At 26.5% G+C, this 22,424-nt stretch overlaps 2 protein-coding genes across 2 annotated transcripts; one reads left to right on the top strand and one right to left on the bottom strand.

The window, feature by feature from the left end:
- Positions 1-198: 198 nt before the first annotated feature.
- On the bottom strand, positions 199-21,539 carry LOC127289759 (photoreceptor-specific nuclear receptor-like). The gene is made up of 8 exons (XM_051317895.1): positions 21,102-21,539; positions 20,006-20,149; positions 16,009-16,426; positions 9,693-9,796; positions 7,008-7,122; positions 1,399-1,514; positions 819-1,316; positions 199-734 (listed from the first exon to the last, which is right to left on the bottom strand). The coding sequence occupies exons 2-8, from the start codon at positions 20,124-20,126 to the stop codon at positions 496-498; spliced, it is 1,611 nt and encodes a 536-aa protein (XP_051173852.1). The 5' UTR covers positions 20,127-20,149; positions 21,102-21,539; the 3' UTR covers positions 199-495.
- On the top strand, positions 1,654-4,799 carry LOC127289753 (centrosomal protein of 78 kDa). Its single transcript, XM_051317882.1, has 4 exons — positions 1,654-2,792; positions 3,008-3,586; positions 3,648-4,271; positions 4,371-4,799. The coding sequence occupies exons 1-4, from the start codon at positions 1,961-1,963 to the stop codon at positions 4,709-4,711; spliced, it is 2,376 nt and encodes a 791-aa protein (XP_051173839.1). The 5' UTR covers positions 1,654-1,960; the 3' UTR covers positions 4,712-4,799.
- Positions 21,540-22,424: the final 885 nt, after the last annotated feature.

Here is a 22,424-nt window from a genome sequence, read left to right as displayed (position 1 = left end):
AAAGACACTATTTTGAATTTTGGTCTAAAAAGGCAGTAAATATAATTAAAAACTAAAAACAAGTTCTAATTAAAGAGATTATACTCTAGATAACAAGATTAACCACGTTCATAATAATAGAAAAAAAATAAAAAAATTAATAGACTTTAGAAACGATCTAATACAAATAATAAAATGATTTCTTTCATTGGCTATATATCTTCAAAATTTCTATAATTGAATTATTCTTATTTAAGAATATAGTATAAATGAATTTTCATTTAAAGAAAAAAGAATATTCTAAACTATATTCTTAAATAGTAAATATTCACTATTTTTATTTACGAAATTTTGATGTATGACTTACTTTTCACTGACATGAAATTCATCTGCGGTCACAGCCTGGTATCTTTTTTTTTTTTTTTTTTTTTTTTGTCACAAACTATGTGACTGTTTTGTTTTTTTAGTTTACTGGTTTCATTTGAAACTATTATTATATTTATATAAATAATGAATTTAATTTTTATACATATCGCAGAGAACTTTCTCCATGGGTGTGTTGCCAATTGTCCTGTGGAAATAAATCAATTCAACTCTTGGTGCAGGAACGGTCCTCAATAATGGTAAAAGTAATAACAATCGTCCAAATCTCTCTGGTCTTGTTGGTTGTTGTGCTCTCGCGTGTTGTCCCAACATAACTTGAGCCTGATCTTGTAAATTTTCTATTTGACTTGAATCCTTTAAACCACGTGTTTCTGGAAAAAAAAAAAAATTTCAATTTATCAAACAATTTTTTTATATGTGAAAAATATTTTTTATTGAAATTTTCTTAATAATACCTGGTCGAAATAAAACAATGGCTTTCATGCATGCAAATTCAGCGGGATCAACCATAACAGCTTTATATCTTTGTAGAGTATCATGAAGATGTCTAACGTCAGCTGCGACTTGACTTGGTTTTCCATTTGTCGCTAAATGCATTCCCGAATGTGGATGTGAATGTGGTGAAACAGTTAAAGCAGTCAATTCAGCAGCACTGAAAAGTGGCGATGACTCCAATGGTAGACACCATTGAACGGCATTCAATAAAAAGAGTTCCGACCACGCTTCCTCCAATAGTATCACTTGGTCTCTAAATGGTAGACTCGCGAATGAGGGTAAATTTTTTGCCCATTTAACAGCCATGAAAAGCAATCTTGCACTCGTTTCGTAAACTGTTTCGGCACTCACCGGAGAATAAAGAGTTGGAACTATTGGCGTCAATTGTGTACAACCACTTCGTTGGGGCATCAATGGTTCCTCATTTGTCACATCTATACTGTCCTCAGAACCATTTCCTGTTTTATGAAAAAAAAAAAAAATTCCAATTTTTTCTGTAAACAAAAATAATGAAAATTTGAAAAATAAGTTTTTTTTTACCATCGTCAGTATCTTGACGAGGTGGTGTGTTTGCAGTCGAAGAATTTGTTGTCGGAGCAACAGTAGGCAAAGGTAAAGGTGTTCCATATCTAGCCATTGCCAATGACACCGGTGGTCTGTAACAGACGAATTTTCCCCCCTCCAATTATTAATAATTCATAAAAAAATATAAAAAAATTTTAATTAAAATACAAAATTAAATGTTGCAAACCAAAAAAATATCTAAAATTTTATTAATAATAAAAAAAAAATTGTAAATAATCCATCTGACGTTAGTCAAACAATTATCGTTTTTCATTTCTCGCAAATTTGTAATCAACTTCACGTAATTCATCATTCAATGAAGTGTTTTATAAACAATTTTTATTTTTGAGGGTGTTTTTCAGTGAATTTAATGTATTTTCAACGATATTCCACGATTCCGCGCAATCAGAAAATTAATCACCATCAAAAATATTATAATCAAATGTCAAAATTTATAATCTGTGTAACTTGAAAAATAAAAAAAAAAAAAAAATCAAATTTCCAGTGACATATAATTCAATTAAAAATTTTTTTTTAAATGATCCCAGAGAAACGAAAGAAAAATCAACAAAATTCCATGATTTTAATAAAACAACAATCAACAAAAGTGAAAAAATCGACAATGATTCCTGACAAAAATCGTTCACAATCATCAACAACAAAAATTTCAATACCAAATGGTCAAAGTTTCTCCACATGTTACATTGAACTATGTAAAAAACGACGATTACGTCCATTGCCCGTTATTTGTGTAACATTACCTCATTCCTTAGATTTTACCACAGATCGTGTAAAAATGGATGATTGGAATCCAATTTTAAATGCCCTTTCATTGGATAATACTTTAAAATCAATTGCAATTCGTAGCCGATATCAATATCGTAAACCAATGGAAAATGTCACTTCTGAATTAAAAGCAAGATCAATTGGCAAAACACCAGTTGTATTAACGCGTTATCTTCTTGAATTATTGTCTCACAGTGTTTCACAATGTATTAGAAATTCGTCCGTTTTAACAACACTCGAATTGGAAGGCATTCCATTGCCTTCAGATTGTTTAGCAGTTTTGTGCGTTGGTTTAGCAAATACCTCATGCCTTAGGCATTTGTCATTATTTAAATGCTACATTGGCGATGTAAGTTGTGAAATGATTTGCCGGACAATTGCCGATGTCAATAGTATTCGAACTTTAAATTTAGGACAATGTGATTTATCATCTCGTTGTGCATCAGCATTGGCAACTGCTCTTTCACGACAAAAATTACTTCTTTATCATGACGCTTGGAAACAATCATTAAGATATCGAGAACCAAATATGGACGCTATGCCCGGATTACGAAGACTCACTTTAAATGGAAATCCTCGGTTAGGTAAATCTAAAAACTTTTTTTCAACAAAAATATACAAAAATAAAAATATTAAGTATCTCTTATCGTGGATCATCAAATTAAACGTTAAATTAATTTAAATTAAATTAAATTAAAAAAAATTAAATTAAAATTTAAATTAAATTAATTAATTTAAATTAAATTAATTAATTTAAATTAATTTTAAAATTCTCTATTTTTTGAAAATTATCTTTCAGGTGATTCGGGTGTAAATGAAATTCTCGAAGCAATAGTGGATAGTTTGTGGTTAAAAGCATTGGATTTACAACAATGTGGCCTCACTGATGTGATAACTAACGATATTATGGATCTTTTGGATTACAATGAAACATTAGTTGTTGTTGATGTGAGAATGAATAATAATCTACAGGATGAATTGGCTGAAAAAATTGTGAAAAAATTGGAACAAAATAATGCCAAGGGAAAATCTGAATATAAATGGTTTAATTTACCAAAAAAACAATTTTCAAAGGCAATAAAACGAAATGATCGTCAAGAAGATGGTAATACATTGAAAACAATGTCCAAGAGAATGAAAAATCATTGTCACTCAATTCTTTCAAAATCCACTCCATATAAAAATTCTACTATTGAAAGCAATAAGGAAAAATCATTTTCCAAATTGAAGCAACAAACGAAAATTTCCAACGATAATTCGAAACATCTTCTTTTAAATCTCAATTCTCAAATGGAAACTACCGATGGATTCAATAATTTTGAATTGGAAAGCAGCAAAGAAGAAAAAGAAGAAATTCTCGAACAAAACGATGAAAACAGTAAGAATTTATTATTTCTTTCATTTTTTCGAATTTTTACTAAAAATATTTTCAATTTCAGAGATAGAAATCGACATTCAAGAAATTTTGATAAAAGACAATAAGAATGAAAATTTAGAAGTATTGCAACAACAATTAGATGAAGCACGAAGGGAATATCAATTTTTATTGAAACGAACAAAAGAGAATGAAATTTTATTGTTAAAAGAGAGAATACGTAGGGAGACAACAGAAAAAAATTTACGATCATTACAAAATAATATTACAGAATTAGAAAATGTTTTAAGAAAAAAAAAAGAAGAAACACATGGTTATTTATTAGTTAGTCAAAATTCTCTCAATGAAATTTGTTCATCATTTGATAGTTTAATCGAACTATTAGAAATAAAGGCGAAAAATCATAATATTAATTCACAATCAAATGAGGAAATAATTATTAGCGATGATATAAGAACAAAAATGGCGATACTTATTCGAAAGACAAAATCTGAAAGTTTTCGACGTGGTTATTTCACTGAGGAAATTTCAAATGAAATGAAAAAATATGCACGTTCAGAGGCAGATGTGAGAAATTTATTACCACTCATTGATATTATTCATTATGAAAAGAATATTGGCGATAATCCAGATATAATTTCCGAGGAAAATACATCAAGAAGAATGATAGGGATGAATGTTTACAATGGTGAGGAAAATTTTTTTTCATTTTTATCCTAAATTAAATTATAAATTGAGAAATATGGAAAAAATTCTTTTTTTTTAAATTAAAAATTCCCAAAAACAGGGGACAATGTTCGAGTCGAAGAGGAGAATTTACGAAAAAAAGAAAATAGTTTTTTACGAAAAGAGGTGAATTTTCGAAATGAGGAAAAAAATTTTCAAGGAGGACGAATTTTAATAAAAGATAATCAAAATAAAGAAAATCATGACGATAGTTACGAGAAAGAAGAGGAGAATAATAATAATTTTCAAAAAATTATTGAAAATTTACGCAAAGGAAAGGAGAAAAAAATAATTGAAATTAACAATAATCCAATAGCATCGCCGCGTACAAAAGAAAAAGCAAGAGCTATTTTTATACAAATTATCAATAGAAATATGTCACTGAATCTCAGTTCACAATAGAATATTTGAAAAAGATAAATATTTTTTAAATTTAAGAACAGCCTTTAATATATTTTATATTTAGTATCGTGAAGTATAATATACTTATATTAACGAAATAATGCAGTTTTTTTTTACTTATTCAAAAATATTTTTTTAAAAAACAAAATTTGATTTCGAAAATTAATTTTTGGAAATATTTCAAATAAAATTTTCTATTGTTAATTGTAAATATTATAAGCCAAGGATCGTTCGCTTTAATTTTCTTTAAATAAAGAAAAAAAAAGAAAAAGGGAAAGGGGTGAAAAAACACACTCGCGTGTTCTTTTACTCGTGTTACGTCGATTTTAACGTTTATCGAGAATGAAGTATTTTTTTTTTTTTTTTATCGATTTTTAATTAATTCCAATTCGTCGACTTGGTTACCTGAAGTAACCAAGACTAACGGTCAAAGGTAATTTTTCATGATAGATCATGCTCGGCGTGGCGTGTTGCCACCAGTGTTGCTTACCATATATTGACAACGTTGACAAGATCAAACGTGGTAACGGCGCGTCCTTTCTGCTTCCGATCATTCATATATACGAGATATAGACGCACACACGCTATCGATCTTTCGTTGTTTTCACCTTTTGATTAAAACCATACACACATACACTATCATCGATTAACTTTTATATATATATATAATTCAAGCTTTATAAACTAATGGTCAAATCATTGTTCTCTTGAGAGAGAGAAAGAGATCGGAAAATCAAAGCGGCTTTATAAGACCCTTTTTCACTTTTTTTTTTTTTTTTTTTTTTTTTTTTTTTTTTTATTTCAAGTAAAATCTTTCAACTTTTAATGTGACTTTTCAATTGATTTAATTATCAATTATTTTTCAATTAAGGGGAGGGACCGGTGAAATTTCAGTCTACTGAAGTTATTATTGTTAAAGAGTGTCAATTTTTTTTCTGGCATAATTTAGGATCCAAAATTATTATAAATTATTAAAATTTAAAAAAAAAATTTTTTAGCCATTTTAGAAAATTTATTTTTTGGAAAAATTAAATTTCTTTAAATTCCATACGATTGATTGTTTAAAATCGTGAAAAAAGCGTAAAAAAAATTCGACAATAAAAAATAATGAAAATTGTGGAAGTAGTTGAATTTTTTCAAAATTACCACTAAAATTGAAAGCAATCAAAATTGATCTTGTTTAGGGGTAATAATTTTTTTCAACATTTTTTTTCAACCAAAAATCTTATTCTACTGAGAAAAACAACAAAAGGTAATTTTTAACAATTTTACAAATATTTTTATTTTTCAAAATTTTTATTTTTTGAAAAAATTGAAATTTTTCAAAATCCATACGCTTGATTGTTTAGAATCATGAAACAAGCGTATAAAAAAATCGGCAGTCAAAAATAATTAAAATTGTGAGAGAAGTTTAAATTTTAAATTTTCGAGAATTTTGAATTTGATTTTAAAAATTATTAACAAATTTATAGTTTTTCAATTTTTCATGATATATTATACATTTAAATAATTAATATTGTCAGAAAAAAAATTGACCACCCTTAAACAGCTTTAATTTTGATGTGTTAAAATTTCAGCGGTCCCTCCCCTTAATAAATGAATTGCAATTTTTTTTAGGTGTATGAATTAAGAGGAGGCACCACCCCCAATTTTGACCCACTTAAATTTAAATTATTAAATGAGGTTATATTTTTTTTCTTGCATCATTTGGGTCCAAAAAACATATAAGGTGCAGGTCAAAAAAAGAAAATTTTAATTTTTGACCATTTTAGAATTTTTATTTTTTGAAAAAATTAATATTTTTGAAAATCCATGCGAGAGATTCTGACAAATCATTAAAAAAAAGTGTGGAAAAAATTTGACGATGAAAAATACTTAAAAATTGTGAAAGAAGATACATATTTAATAGGAGAGTGCAATGATGTTTTAATTTATATTTTTCGCTCTTTTTTTTGAAAAAATTAAAATTTTTGAAAATCCATGCGAGAGATTCTTAAGAATCATTAAAAAAAAGCGTGGAAAAAAATAGTCAAAATTGTAAAAAAAGATAGATATTTAAAATAATAATTTTTTTAAGACTTTAATTTCTAAAATGGTCATAAATTAAAATTTCATTTTTTGAACCATCCTGTATGTTTTTTAAGACCCAAATCATGCAAGAAAAAAAATAGAACTTCGTTTAATAATATAAATTAAAGTGGGTCAAAATTGGGGGGTGATGCCTCCCCTTAAATTTTTTGTTCGATGATGTGTTTTTTTTTAAATAAAGAAATAAAAAAAAGAAATATATTCTTACCCAAATACTCCGACAGCGACGGCAGCTTCTCGCAATGCTCGTTCCTGATCCATTTCTATTAAAGCTTCCGGTCTAATGGTCGCAGTATTTCTTGGTTGTCTCTCATTCTGGACAGCTGTAATAAAAATAAAAATTCAATTTTTTTTTTCCTTAATAATATTAAATTATAATATTTGGTTATTAATAGAAAAATAAATTAATAAAATCAATTAAATAATAAATTATATTAATTTTTTACAATTATTGTAATAAACATTATTTGTATTTTTTTATTCGATATAATAATAAATTTTTTCCTCTATTGTCGGAATAAATTAAAATTACATTTATATATAATTCCATTGTTATTGGTCTCTTTAAATTAATTGGAAATGAATTTCAGCTTTTTAAGAGATCAATAACAGAATAACAATTTTTTGGAGAAGTTTCTTGAAATGACGTGGCTTCAATATTAAATTGGTTTGGTTTTTTTTTTTTATTCTGTAAAGTTAAATGTTTAAATGAAATGAATTATTCGAGAGTATTTTGATTTAAGAATTGACTCTGAATTATATTAATTTCCCTTCTTGTCAAGTACATATAATAATACTCTTACATCATCAAGGAGTCTGTTACTGACAGCGTGAATTTCCAACAAACATGCAGAAATCAAACCCATTGTTTGCATAGTAGTTAGGTAACTCATGTTTACATGAGGGAAATTAAATTGTTTAAATATCTATTAATTAATATGACTATTATTTTATTTTATTTTATTTTCGAAATAAATTGAAGAGAAAATATATTTTCTTTCTCTCTTTTGTGAAAATAATAATGAATTTTTTTTTATTTTTCCTTTAATGTATTGAAATTCCCGTTTGATATTAAATGACGATTGAAATTCTCATTTGCGATATTGAAATTTCCATTTGATAATTTGTATGATACAAAGGCACATACACACGGAAGTGATTAAGTAAACTTTTGATCAAATAAATGCAGATATATAAGCAATTAAATTTTCCAATTATATTGAAGCGCGTGAAATACAAATAGAAAATCAATTTTGGGGTAAATTTGGAAAATTCAAATTATATGTCAATAATATGCTTGCGCACAAATTATCGATTTTGTATTTATTAATAAATACGATAGTTATCCTGACAGTCATTGGAGGATTATAATATATATATGTCTCTCTGATTTTATACATGAATCGCGCTTGTGGTTCACCAATGTTGCACTATACTATCCGCTTAGTAAACACTGCGGTCGTTAACGACGGTCACGTGGCATGGCGCCCGAAGGGTTAATTGGAGGAAATAAACGTATGCAAAGGGTGGCGGACACATTTCCTATATATATATATAGAAAATGCATTTACTTCATTTTCGCACTCTTTCGTGACCAGAGGAAAGTGAAGACCGCCCGTCGTGTGTCGTCGCTCTCTCGTTTCATGCAAATGAGAGACTCTGACGTTTATCTCTCTTGGCTGACAAAAAATAATAAAAAATGAAACTGAAAAAGATAATAGGGAACAACGTCGTTTCTACACACACACACCAAAGGGCTGTGACGAAGTAGGAGGGACCCTATTAAGCCGCTCAGCAGGCCATATACGAGAAATGCAAAGACACACGTTTATCATTATTGCTGGTTATTATTATTCTATGAAATTATTCCCATTTACAAACCTCTCGCTCAAATACTCGAAAAAATGAATTTGCCTTTTTTTTGCATCAAAGAAATTTTATCTAATTAAATAAGAAATTATTTATAAATAATTTATAAATAATTTATAACAGTTATTAATTAAAATTAATTTTTTGGAGAAAAAAATTTTCATCTGCATGACTTTCGTATTTTTCGATTTACGACAAGAGGTATGTGCAAGTATAGTTTCATCCAAGAGAGAAGATTCAACTCGATTTCCTTTTTACGACATTGAGTTTGGCAATAAGAAAGTTAGCAGAGCGAAGGTATATGTAGCAAAAAGTAGAGAAAAAGGGGACAAAAAAAAAGAAGAAGAAGAGAAAAGAAAAGATGGAGGAAGTGAGAGCTATATGCCAGGTGCACACCCCGCTACTTGCAAAAAGGCATTAAGAATTGAATCGAATGTGGGCGAAACTCCTTTTATCTCAACCCTCCAATTTCTTTGCCATTTCTCCACCTTTTCGCGACCTACTCTCTCTCTCTTTCCATTTTTATTTCATTCGAAATCTATAGCATCTTATTATTATATAAGTCAAATACGAAAACAATACTCATAAATTTTTGATATAGAAAATTGTCGTGGATCAAAAAAAAAAATTAATTAATTAAAAATTCTTTATTAATCCAACACCAATTTTTCAAATTCAAAATTAATATTCAAATAAATATTTCCTTGAAACAAATACCATTTCAAATAATAATTTGATACAAATATTTATTTGTTAATAAAGTAGCCAATTATTTGAATTAAATAAATTTTTTTTCAAGCTAATTTTTAATTTCAAATTAGTTTTTATTAATCGAGGTTAATTTTCCAAATAATTCAAAAGAGAGCAAAAAAAAATGTATATTGCAAAAATTTTCACTAATTTTTAGTATTCCATTTTTTTTAAATTTTAGTAAAAGAAAAAAGACTAAAAATTAGTAAAAAATTTCGCTAATTCAGATTTAATTTCCAGAGAACAATTTTTTCATATAGTTTCAAAAACTTACCATCTTTATTCATTCCCATGTGCATACATTTCTTTAAGCGGCATGCTTGACATTGATTTCTGTGCGCTTTATCGACAATGCATCTTCCAGTTCCCGCTTGACATCTGAAACAAAAAATTAAATTTTTTTTATTAATAAATTTTTCATTTTGTTATTTCATATTTACTATTTATTTCGCTTTTTTCTTTTTCTTTCCTTACTTTTATTTTTTGTATTTAGTCTTTCAAATTGATTAAAATAAAATCAAACGTATTTAATAAAATTATATATACTTTTTAAGAAAGGCAAAAATATGATATTAATAAAATTATTTACATAAGAAAAATAAAATTATTAATAAAAAAAAATGGTAATTATAAAGAAATATAAAAAATTTAATTATTTTTTCATCTTCTTCATAAAAAATTAAAAACAGAGATGAAAACCTAAAAAAAATCTATAGGGAATTAAAAACAAATTAAAGAAAAGAAATAAAGTAGTAAAATTAAACAAAAAAAAATGAAAAAAGAAATTAATATGATTAGAAAATAAGAAAGTTTTGGTAAAACAATTTTTGCCCCGAGTTGGCAATAAATTTTGGTGCACTTGTCGGAAATCCAGGGTGCGTAGTCAGGAGGTGGTGTTAAATTCGATTACTTTCATTGTTGGGATAACAATGTTATCCCTCGTCGCGGCCGACGCGACGTAAAGAGACGACCCTCGAGGTCACGTACTTACTCCTTATCCTCTTAATCTCAACCAATCCCCGAGCAACGTTATTTTGTGACGAGCCCCTCTTCCTTCCCCTCCAAAAATACCTGTCTACTCACAAAAACTTTTCCTCAGTATAATATATATAGATAATATTATAAATGGATATACACGATTAAAGTCAAATCCAAACATTCTATTTTCGGCATATTCCTTCCTTTTAATATACCTATCTTCTTGTTATGTAACATTTTCTAACGAATTTCAATTTACATTTTGGTCCAATAATTCATGAAAATGAACAATTTTACTTCAGTTACAGATAATTATATTTGGGTCAAATATTTCAAGAATAAGTTTATAACCAATTCAAGGACAAATTCTCATTCAACCGAATTTCCCATATAAATTATTTAGAAAATCTCTGAAATTTATTTTTATATTTTTGAATTGAAAATAATACTAATTGGCTAGTAAAAAAAAATTGTACTATTGAAAATTATTAATAAAATTATCTACGTATAATGTATATTAGTTTTGTCTGACCAATATTGGGTACATACTACTTGAGGCTGTTATAACTTTGTCTGACAAGTGGAAGTAATTGACCTTTACTACTTAAATTAGTGAACATTATATATTTCCAATAAAAATCTAACCTCGTTTTTTTTGTCAACAATTTTTTAATTTAGTAAATGTTAATTACAATTATTATAAATTATCTATCTACGGCTAAATATTTTTTTTCCGCTAAATAAAATTTTAATTGTGCCAAACAAAATTTTCATTTCAAACAAATACACTGAAAAAAAAATTTATTTGATTCAAATACCGGTGTATTTGGTTATTATCAAATAAATATTTACTTGAATCAAATATTTCTTATTTGAATAAAATATTTCTTATTTGAATCAAATATATAATATTTGAATCAAATATTTCAGTATTTGAAGCAAATACCATTTATTTGATTCAAATAAGAAATATTTGATTCAAGTAAATATTTATTTGATAATAACCAAATACACCGGTATTTGAACCAAATAAATTTTTTTTTCAGTGTAGTTATTCACTGAAAAAAAATGTACTTAATTCAAATAGTCGATTACTTATTATCAAATAAATATTTACTTGAATGAAATAATTTTTATTTGAATTAAATAAATTGTATTTGAACCAATTGTAATTATATTTGAAAAAATACTATTTCAAATAATAATTATTTGATACAAGTAAATATACTTATTTGATTCAAGTAAATATAATTATTTGATACAAGTAAATATATTTATTTGATAATAAAGTAGCCGATTATTTGAATCAAATAAATTTTTTTTTTTTCCAATTTTCTGCTCCGAGTAAAAAATTATTATTTTTTATTTAATTCAAATAAATTAGTATTTGATGTGAATAAAAAAAAATTCTTCGTATGAAAACGATGTCCAAATATAAAAAAAAAAAAAAAAAAAAAGTATTTAAAGGCAAAAAAAAGTGACTCTATTGTAACGAGAAGGAGTATCTTGTCCCGGGGCAGTGAACGTTGACGAATTCGAAGGGTAGTTCCGTGCCTACCGGCAGGGGTCGCAGCAAATTGATTTGCGTTCACACCCCAGCGGAGTTTGCAGATCCCAAAAACTCTCTATCTCTCTCTTTTTCTCACTCTATCTCACCCTATCTCTATTCACCCTTCAGAACCACATCATACATTTATTTACGCATCTCTCTATTCTTTGGAGACCAGTATTGTTTGGTTTATCGAGTTACGCTCGGTATAACCCAAAACATGTGTTTCTGGCTATCAAAATTTGTATGCTTTTCCTAATTGTTTAATGGCGTCACAATAAATCATAAATCTACCCCTAAATTTTCCTTTCATAATGTCTATTACAATCAAATGCATATTACATAATAGACAACGTTTTATATTTGCCAAGAAAATAGGTACATCTCTTTTATTTTTCAAGAAAAAATTTTTTTACAAAAATAATTAATTAATTTTTTTTTTCCTACAGTGAGAAAAAATTTATTTTACTCAAATAACAATTGTCGAATAAATATATTTAAATAAATAATTATTTTTTTTAAATTAAATAAAATATATTTGAATCAATTATTTCTTTATTTGAAACAAATATATTTGACTCTAAAAATTATTTTGTCCAAATAAATAATATTAGTTAATCAAATAATTTTTTTTTTCAGTTTAATAATTATAGCTGGCACAGCATAAAATATGACACAATTAAAGAAAATTTATTTGATTCTAATCGATTATTTATCAAATAAATATAATTTTTTATTTCATGTCAATTAAATTTGATTTGTTTTACAATTAATTAAAACTATCAAATTAGTACCAAAAAAGGCAAATCAGGTAACTGATTATTTGCATTAAATAAATTTTTTCCTCATTGTAGAATTTTTTAATTAATTCATTAATGAATAATTATTCAATAATGAAAAAAAAAGTATAATAATTATTTATATATTAGACGTATATATATATATATATATATATATATATATATATATATATATATATATATATATATATATATATATATATATATATATATATATATATATATATATATATATATATATAAAGAATAAATAAAAGAGAGTCTTTTTGTGGTATATAGATGTATTGCAAGTGGACTCAAAATGAGAAACATTGTGGTTAGACTTTGGATCGTAATCCGTCGATTGCGGGCAAAATGTTTCGCGACGCGTCGCGTCGGGACGCATCTGTCGCTTCGACGTTGTGACGAGCCAACGACCCTCACCCCTCGGGTAATTGGTTATCTGTGCGAAGGCTCTTCAGTCTTTACCGTATTACAGCCATCTGACAGGAATGGATCGTAAAGCACATAGGAAAAAGCTGGGCCCCTAGAATCGTTACAGCGAATTTCGAACGTCGAACAATTTTTTTATTTTCCTCCCGAGCTTCGTGAACACAGGTGCTTTACTATAGGAAAAAAGAAAGAAAAAAAAAAGTTTTATCCTATTTGTCATATACGACACAATCTCTTTTAATTTCTCTTTCTCTTTTTCTTTTCAAATTTTTCATATTTTAAATTTCACGCAATTATCGTACAATTAATAAAAAAAAAAAATTATTTTGGAAATGGAATTTTTTTTTCAAATTTCGACACGGAAATAGTTTTTTTATTCTACTGTTAACATTGACACAAAAATTGAAGCACATGATTATCCCATAAAAATTAGTTAGAATTTTTATTTTTAACAATTCTATTCGATATAATTATTTTTTAAACAAATTTTTATTCTTCGAATTATCATTTAACAGAATTTTTCTATAAACGAATTTTTAATTAACAGAATTTTTAGATACCGAATTTTTATTTCACAGAATTTCTATTTATTAAATTTTTTATTTAGTACAATTCTAATTTAACCGAATTTTAATAATTAATAATTAATATTATTTTTTACACATAATTTTTATTCAACTGAATATCAAGTGATTCAAAATTTACTATGAAAAATTTCCAATTTTCAATTGTCCGAATTGTTATTGACACGAATTGTTATTTGCGAGAATTCTTAAAACGAAAAATCTTCATTTGTCCCAAAAGTGCAAATAAGCAAGTAAAAAAATCGAGAAAAAGATTACGGCACGATTTTTACAATTAAATCAGAATTTAATTAAATTATTTTAAATAAAAAAGAAGAAATTTTGTAAAATAAAATTTTGTCAAATAAAAATTCAGTATCTAAAAATTCTGTAAAGTAAACAATGAAAAAAAAAAATCTGGCTAATGTCAATTCGAAAAATAAAAATTCGTCTAAAAAATATATCTAATAAAATTTTTCAAAATTAAGAGGCGCATCTCATAAAAAATCATTAGTTAGAATTTTGATTCGAATGAATTTTATTAGATACAATTATTTTTTCGACGAATTTTCATTTTTCAAATTAGAATTTGATGGAATTTCTCTATAAACGAATTTTTAATTAACAGAATTTTTAGATACCGAATTTTTATTTCACAGAATTTTTCTTTATCAAATTTTGTATTTAGTAGAATTCTAATTTAATCGAATATTTATTTAGCATAATTTTTATTCAACTGAATATCAAGTTATTCAAAATTTACTATCAAAATTTCCAATTTTCAATTGTCTGAATTTTTATCGACACGAATTGTTATTTGCGAGAATTCTTAAAACGAAAAATCTTCATTTGTCCCAAAAGTACAAATAACCAAATAAAAAAAATCGACAAAAAGATTACGGCACGATTTTTACAATTAAATCAGAATTCGATTAAATTATTTTAAATAAAAAAGAAGAAATTTTGTAAAATAAAATTTTGTCAAATAAAAATTCAGTATCTAAAAATTCTGTAAAGTAAACAATTAAAAAAAAATCTGGCAAATGTCAATTCGAAAAATAAAAATTCGTCTAAAAAATATATCTATTAAATTTTTTCAAAATTAGAGGCGCATCCCATAAAAAACATAAGTTAGAATTTTGATTCGAAAGAATTTTATTAGATACAATTATTTTTTCGACGAATTTTCCTTTTTCCAAATTAGAATTTGATGCAATTTCTCATTAAACGAAATTTTATTGTACAGAATTCGTCTAAAAAATAATGTAATAAAATTCTATCAAATGAAAATTCTAACTAATAATTTTTTATCAGATAATCATGCGCCTCGAAAATTAAAATTCTAATAATTTTTATGAAATAATCATGTGCACCCAAATATTTTTTATTTATTACTACAATTTAGAAGCAAAATTTTGAAATTAAAATTATAATTTTAGTAGAAATTTTTAATATTGGAAACAAAATATAGAAATAATAGAAGAAATAATCTCAAATAGCATCTCCTTTCAAAAAAAATTCGGAAACGAGAGTAAATATTTTGTATATATAAATACGAAAAAAAAAAAATATATTATCTGAATCTCAATGTAAATCAGGTCAAAATCGTGGTTCCCGTATAAGTGTTCATTGGGGACCATATTTATATATATATATATATATATATATAAAGACGCGAGAGCAGGCGATCGAAATGAAGCATGAGCAGACACCGATTCCAGTTAAGAGGGATTCGATGGAGATGGATGGACCATCCCTAGAGAGACGGTAATAGTTTCTCTATGCGGTTGATGGTGCCCCATCCGTTGGCCTCTATATGTATATAAACCCTGAATATCATTCACATGTACTTGTTGTATATATATGCACCATGTGTATATACTTTTTCATACGACTTTGAACACGGATCAGTGTCGCTATATATAGTTTGGTATTATTCGATCCTTGGAGTTGCATTGTTATATGAATTACGATGAGCCTACTCGACTTGGAACACATGGCATATCGGGGGATCATCCCGCACCACGTGACCAAAGTTTTATAATCTACACAACTTTACCATATAGATGACTCGCTTATCGTATAATAGGCGTGAACTTGAACCAAATTTTCACTATATATTCTTTCTCTCATTTTCTATAAAATAATTGAAAAAAAAATCAAAACAGAAAATTACAGGCAAAAATTAATTTTATGAAAATTTGCATCATGTAGGAAAAAAAAATCTTTATTTAGAAAATGTTTTAATAAAATTTCTTAATGACTCACCGATAAATTAATTTTCTTCGTACGCTTCTTTTGAAAAAACCACTGCATCCATTGCAGGCAAGAATTCCGTAATGTTTTCCTGAACTTGTATCACCGCAAACGACACAAACTAATCCAAGACTTCGAGGTGATTTGGTACCATGTTGTGAGTGTTGTTGTTGTTGTTGCTGCTGTTGTTGCTGTTGATGTTGCTGTTGTTGAACTTGTCCAAGAATATGAGGATGTCCATTTTCAAGAGCAGTCAAATAGGGAGATGGTGCAACAGAAAAATTGCTGGGCATCCCACGACACAATGGAACCGGACATTCTTGCACTGATCTTGATACATAAGGATCTTGACTTGAAACTGATCCTGTTGCACCAAGTGGACTATATCGTTCCGGTAGACCCGGAGAAATCACTGTACTCTCCCCCGAATCTGTAAAAAAAAAAAAATTAAACAATTATTATTATTATTTTTTTTAATAATAAATAACAAATTTCAAGATACAATTTTTTTTCCAATATCGTAAAATATTTTTACATACACAAAAGTACTTTAACCAAAAACAAAATTATTTAATTAAATTAGTTATTCAAAAAAATAAAAATAAAAAAATATTATTTTTAAGAGAAAAAAAAAATTTTTGCACAAAATTTCCTATTGATCAGAAATTTTAGAGAAAAAAAAAAAAAACTAAGAAAAATAATCTTCAAAATTAAACGCAGACATTTATTATTTCAGATGTAATTTTAATAATACTTTTTCATATAATGTGGTGAGAATGTCAAAATATTGAATTTGACGTTATATATTGATAAAGTAAAACAATCAAAAAGTAAATCGTCAGTATAATAAATATTTTTTTATTATTCCAAAAAAGAAAATTTTTTTTTTATATATAGTTAAAAAATTATCATATTCAATTGCGCTCAACTTAAAATTTAATCAATATATATATATATATTTTTTTTAAATACATTTCTTTCATTTATTTCCTGTATATAAAAAAAAAGACATTATTTAATAACAAACTTTTGTATTTTATCTTTAAAAAATAAGAAAAAAAATTTAGGCATATTTGAAAAAATACACTTGTTTACTATATATATTTACTTCGCATTTATTTTTTAGAAAAGAAGAAAAAAAAAACTTCCGACAACACAAATATATATATATAAAATATATATCGAGTGCAGACACTTCTCGATAATATTTGCAAACTCAAAAGTTTACACAAATGCCGTGTAATATTATTGAAAAAAATATTTATTGAATGCTGTTGACATTTTTTCAGGTAAAAAGTCAACTTTTCCTCACTGATAATTTTTATAAAATTTTAATTATATATATAAACACTGAAAAATAGGGTTTGGTATTGACAACCAAACGTTTGGTTGGTATTTTTTTTTTTTTTGTTGAATCAACAAAATTTTGGTTGTCCCAATTAAAATTTCGTTAGGACAAGAAAAATCCTTTTTTTCTAATTTTGGTTGTATCAAAAAAATTTTGGTTGAGACAATTAAAATTTTGTTGATCCAACAAAAAAAATTTTGGTTGCTTAAATACCAACCAAACGTTTGGTTACATATATATATATATTGAAAGAAAAAGCGATTTGAAATAATTTTTCTTGAAATTGTTTTTACAATAAACATTAAATTTTAATAAACAGAAAACAAATGCTAAAAAATAAAAAAAAATTTATTTTATAAATAATTTTTCCATTTTTTTTTTTCCTTTGAAAAATTTGTCATCATTCAAAAGATGAGCTTTTAGGATCAATTTTGAAGCGAACAGAAATTTCTGTTTTTCATTCAATTTAAAGGGGCTCAACAAGGCATTTGGAATGCAAACAATATTTACATGGGGAAATGAGTTTGGAAAAAGCTCAGAAAGTAGAAAGCGATATGGAATTAAATTCGCGACGCAAAACAATAAATATGTATTTGTTTTGTCGAAAGGGAACGATGAGATCAAGAGAAAGAATATTGAAATATATATATATATTTAAATCGTGAAAGAAAGAAAAAAATTAGGGAACAATAGAATAAGTGAGAAAGAATGGGAATCTAAGGGACAATATATATATATATATATATATATACATAGTAAGATCAAGAGGGGGAGATCGTGAACGATCTGCACGCCCTGCAAACATCTGGGAGTTGACGAAATGCGATTTCCTAACTTTCAGTAAAGGGGAAAGAGGGGGGGTCGTTGGCAAATCACTTTGGGACCTGCCACTTATTTTATTAGTCACGCTTTTCATTACAGCAGTGATTTGATGGAATTGTATTTATTGCTGCCATCCACTCTAAAAGGGGTCGCAAGTCTTCGCGTAAAGTTTCTCTCTCTATCTTTATATAATCAAAACCCAATTTCAACTCTATTTAAACTGCACCTTGGTCCTTTAATCATTTTTTCTTTTTTTTGTTCTAAAGCAATAGTTTAAAAAAAAAAAAAATCATTTTCAAAATTAAAACAATTTTTCAGTACATAATAATTTTTCAATTAAAATGAAAAAAAAAATTATTCTTATTAATTTTTATATAAAAATATTTAAAAAATAATATTGTAATAAAGGGGGTGAATATTTCTCTGTTTCTATATCGAAATAAACGGGAGTATCGCTAATACGATAACGATTAACCGCACTGAGTAAACCGGATTTTGAAAGGGGGGGGGGATTCGGAGATAGAAAATTCAGACCCTTTGACCATTTCTCATTGCAATTTACCCTCCCGCCAATATATATATATATACACTATAACCCTGTGCTCTATCTTCAATGATCCTATAATACTGGACGCAGGTGGCGCCCGGAAGCCCGCACACCATCCACCAGCATTGATATGCTAATGAAATTTGACGCCCTTACTTAGTTGAGCCCCACCAAATTGTGTTCGTGGTATGGTTGTTCGCCTAGCAATTCAATGTATAATTTCTTTTTTCTCGTTTAACCCCGTACTGCATTCCATGAAATGTGTTTGGTACTCCCCCACCCCTTGAGAGAAGACTAGAATTTAATTACTCTAATGGCATAATACTGTTGTCAACACTCACGCGTACAATATATATATATATATATACATTCGAATGAAGTAGGGCAAAAAACTATTTTTTTTTTAAATTATATATTATACTGAAATAATAATTTTTTTTTATTTGAACCAAATATATAATTTCTTTGAATTAAATAAAAAATATATATATTTCTCTTATAGCTAAATATATGATTCAAATAAAATTATTTTTTTGAAACAAATTAATATTTATTTAGCTTCAAGATAAATATATAAAACTTTTTTCTGCATACAGAAAAATTTTTTATTTACATTTTATTTGAGAAAAATATATTTTTTATTTGAGGCAAATAATTTAAATAAATGTAAATTAAAAATTTTTTTCTGGATAAAAGAAAAGAAATAAATAAAATTTACTTGTCTCAAATAAAATAATATTTGTCTCAAGAGTCTAATATAACTTTTTGTTTGAAATAACAAATTTTATTTAGCACAAATAAAATATTTATTTAGATCAAATAAAATTTCTTTGCCTCTGAGAGAAGCATATATATATTTTCTCTTTGGGTAAAGTTATCTATTATTATTATTAATATTACACTGAAAAAAGGGTTTGGTATTGACAACCAAACGTTTGGTTGGTATTTAAGCAACCAAAATTTTTTTTGTTGAATCAACAAAATTTTGATTGTCCCAATCAAACTTTAGTTAGGACATAACAAAAATCCTTTTTTTCTAATTTTCGTTGTGTCAAACAAATTTTGATTGAGAGAATTAAAATTTTGTTTTAACAAAAAAAAAAATTTGGTTGCTTAAATACCAACCAAACGTTTGGTTATTAATACCAAACCCTTTTTTTTATATTATTATAAAAAAAATTTCTATAATTCTTGGGAAAATTATTCTAATATTCATTGGGAAAAATTCTAACAATCTCAAAAAAAAAAATAAATAAATAATTGTAATATTTTAAAAATTATTTTCCACTTACCATGACGAATGCTCAAAGGACTATTCGGACTTTGTGGATGCTCTGAACTTGTTTCATTTTGCGACTGTCGATGTTGAATACACTGATCGTCCGACGGTCCAACAATTGTTCCTCCATTCATTTTTCTTCAATTTTAAATGTTTTCTAAGAAAAAAAAAAATTACAAAGAAAAATTATTCTCAAGCAAAAACCAAAAATAAACAAAAAAAAAAATTATAAATAATAATAAATATATAATTATAACAGATAATTATTAAGGAAACATAAAAAACATAAATAAACATAAATAAATGATTAATACAATGAACATATTTTAATTACATTATATATAAAATATATATATATGTAATTGAAATATAATATTGGAAAAAAAATAGAAGTAGAATCGAAATACTTACTAACTTATTAATTTTTTACACACATCCACAACTTTCGAAATTATGATGTGACAATGTTTTTTTTTTCTATTACATTTTTTTAAAGCATCCTTTAATTTTCAAACACAAAATTTTTTAATTTACTCTCTAAATCTGAATTAGTAAAAATGTTTACTAATTTGAATTAGTGACTCACTTTTTTCTTCTGAATTAGTAAAATTTTACTAATTATTAGTAACTTTTACTAACAATTAGTAAAATTTAACTAATTCTAAAGCAAAAAGTAAGTCACTAATTTAAATTAGTAAAAATTTTTACTAATTCAGATTTAGAGAGTATATAACATTGCTGAGCACAAAAATAAAAAACAAATTTTGTTTTGAAAAACTATTTTTCAAAATCTCTATAAATATCAAGCATATTTATTAATGCTTGATATATTATTATTTCAGGTCTTAAAGAGCTGAAAAAATACACCACTTTTTTTTATATTTGAATGTAAATAGAGAATTTTTAAAATAAAAATTTTTTAAAATTCACTAACAAAGTTTCAACCCCCAATGCTTTCATCCCTTAACATTGTCACATCAACACAAGGTATCACTTTTATAAAAACAAAATAATACCACTAACAATAAAAAACACAAAAACAATAATTACAAAACAAAACAAATTTAAAGAACATCACAACACAGTTTTGAAAATAAAAAACAACATACTCAAAAATTGAGAAGAGTTTTTTTTTTAATAAATCCAGATGAAAACGAAAAAAAAAAATTATTTTTCTTGACTAATCGTTCCGCCAATTTTTAGAGGATGAAAATTCAAATATCGCAATAATATATCTATATATATATGTGTATATTGGTGGATGACAGCCGATCTGTTCGGATAAACGTTGACTGCACCGACGGCAATGTCACACAGTAAAGAGACAGTACCGACGGATATCGTCGCGACGGTATAGGCAACTGATTGGTCCGCGAGTACTTTTGAAGGCGGGATCAGGAGGCAACGCGGGAAAAACAAGAAAAACGGGATACCGAGGATTTAACCTATAGCCGCCACGTTTGATGTGCGGCGTTCGAAGGAGCGTCGCGGCGCTTGCGCGCAACTCAAAATTCGTCTGATGGCAGAAATAACCCCCCACCCCCTTAACAACGAGATGTGCTCCTTTTTGGCCCTCCTCACCCACCCAATGTACATTGCACATATACACACATATACTTTCCACTATCTATATGTGTGTATAGCATTATATACGGTTTGCAATTGTTGATCGCTGCATCGACGTATACCATAGTTGTCCTGGTTCTCCGCAGGTACTCAATTTTTGTGGTGGGGTGTTATACTATATACAAAATTCATCCAGCTATATTCAAAGTTAAATATTCTATATATTTTTTTCCACTAGCTGATAAGTGACTTTTAATCAAAAAATTTTCTTCTTTTTTTATTGTGAACTTTTTTTTTGTAGATTCGTTTTTTTTAATTTGAAAGCTCCGTTAATTCAGCACGAAGAAAAATGGGAAAACAAAAATTAAGTAATTTTTACTATACTTCCGAAGTAAATCCTAAGCTTGTCCGGAATTTTCTGCGCATTTCCATAAAAATTAATTCTAGAAATAAAAAAAAATTACTATACTGAAATTGTAAAATTTACCCCTCAGAAATAGTAGTTTTACTATTAAGGATCCGTAAGTATATATATAGTAAAACTACTATTTCTGAAGTAATTTTTACTATTTTAGTATAGTAATTTTTTCTATTTCCTCAGAAAAGAAAAATTTATTCTAAAGTGTTGCGAGGAACCTTATTTTTTAAAAAGGAATGAAATCTAATAACCGAATAAAGAGCTAAAAAAAATCTGTTTTTTTTGTTAAAACAATTTTATTGTTACCACAACAATTTTACTAATTTCAAATTGTTAGACGAACAAAAAATTTGTTGCAACAACAAACCAGATTTGTTATTAGTTCCATATTAGCAATGTCAGATCCTTTTTCTTGTTTAAAATAAGGTTCCACAACTCTTTAGAATGA

The sequence above is a fragment of the Leptopilina boulardi genome, unplaced genomic scaffold (genome assembly GCF_019393585.1).
Source record: "Leptopilina boulardi isolate dan_hultmark-lab unplaced genomic scaffold, ZJU_Lbou_2.1 LbouV2_123, whole genome shotgun sequence".
NCBI lineage: Eukaryota > Metazoa > Arthropoda > Insecta > Hymenoptera > Figitidae > Leptopilina > Leptopilina boulardi.
The sequence above is the reverse complement of the archived record's forward strand: the minus strand, read 5'-3'. Positions and strand labels throughout refer to the sequence as shown.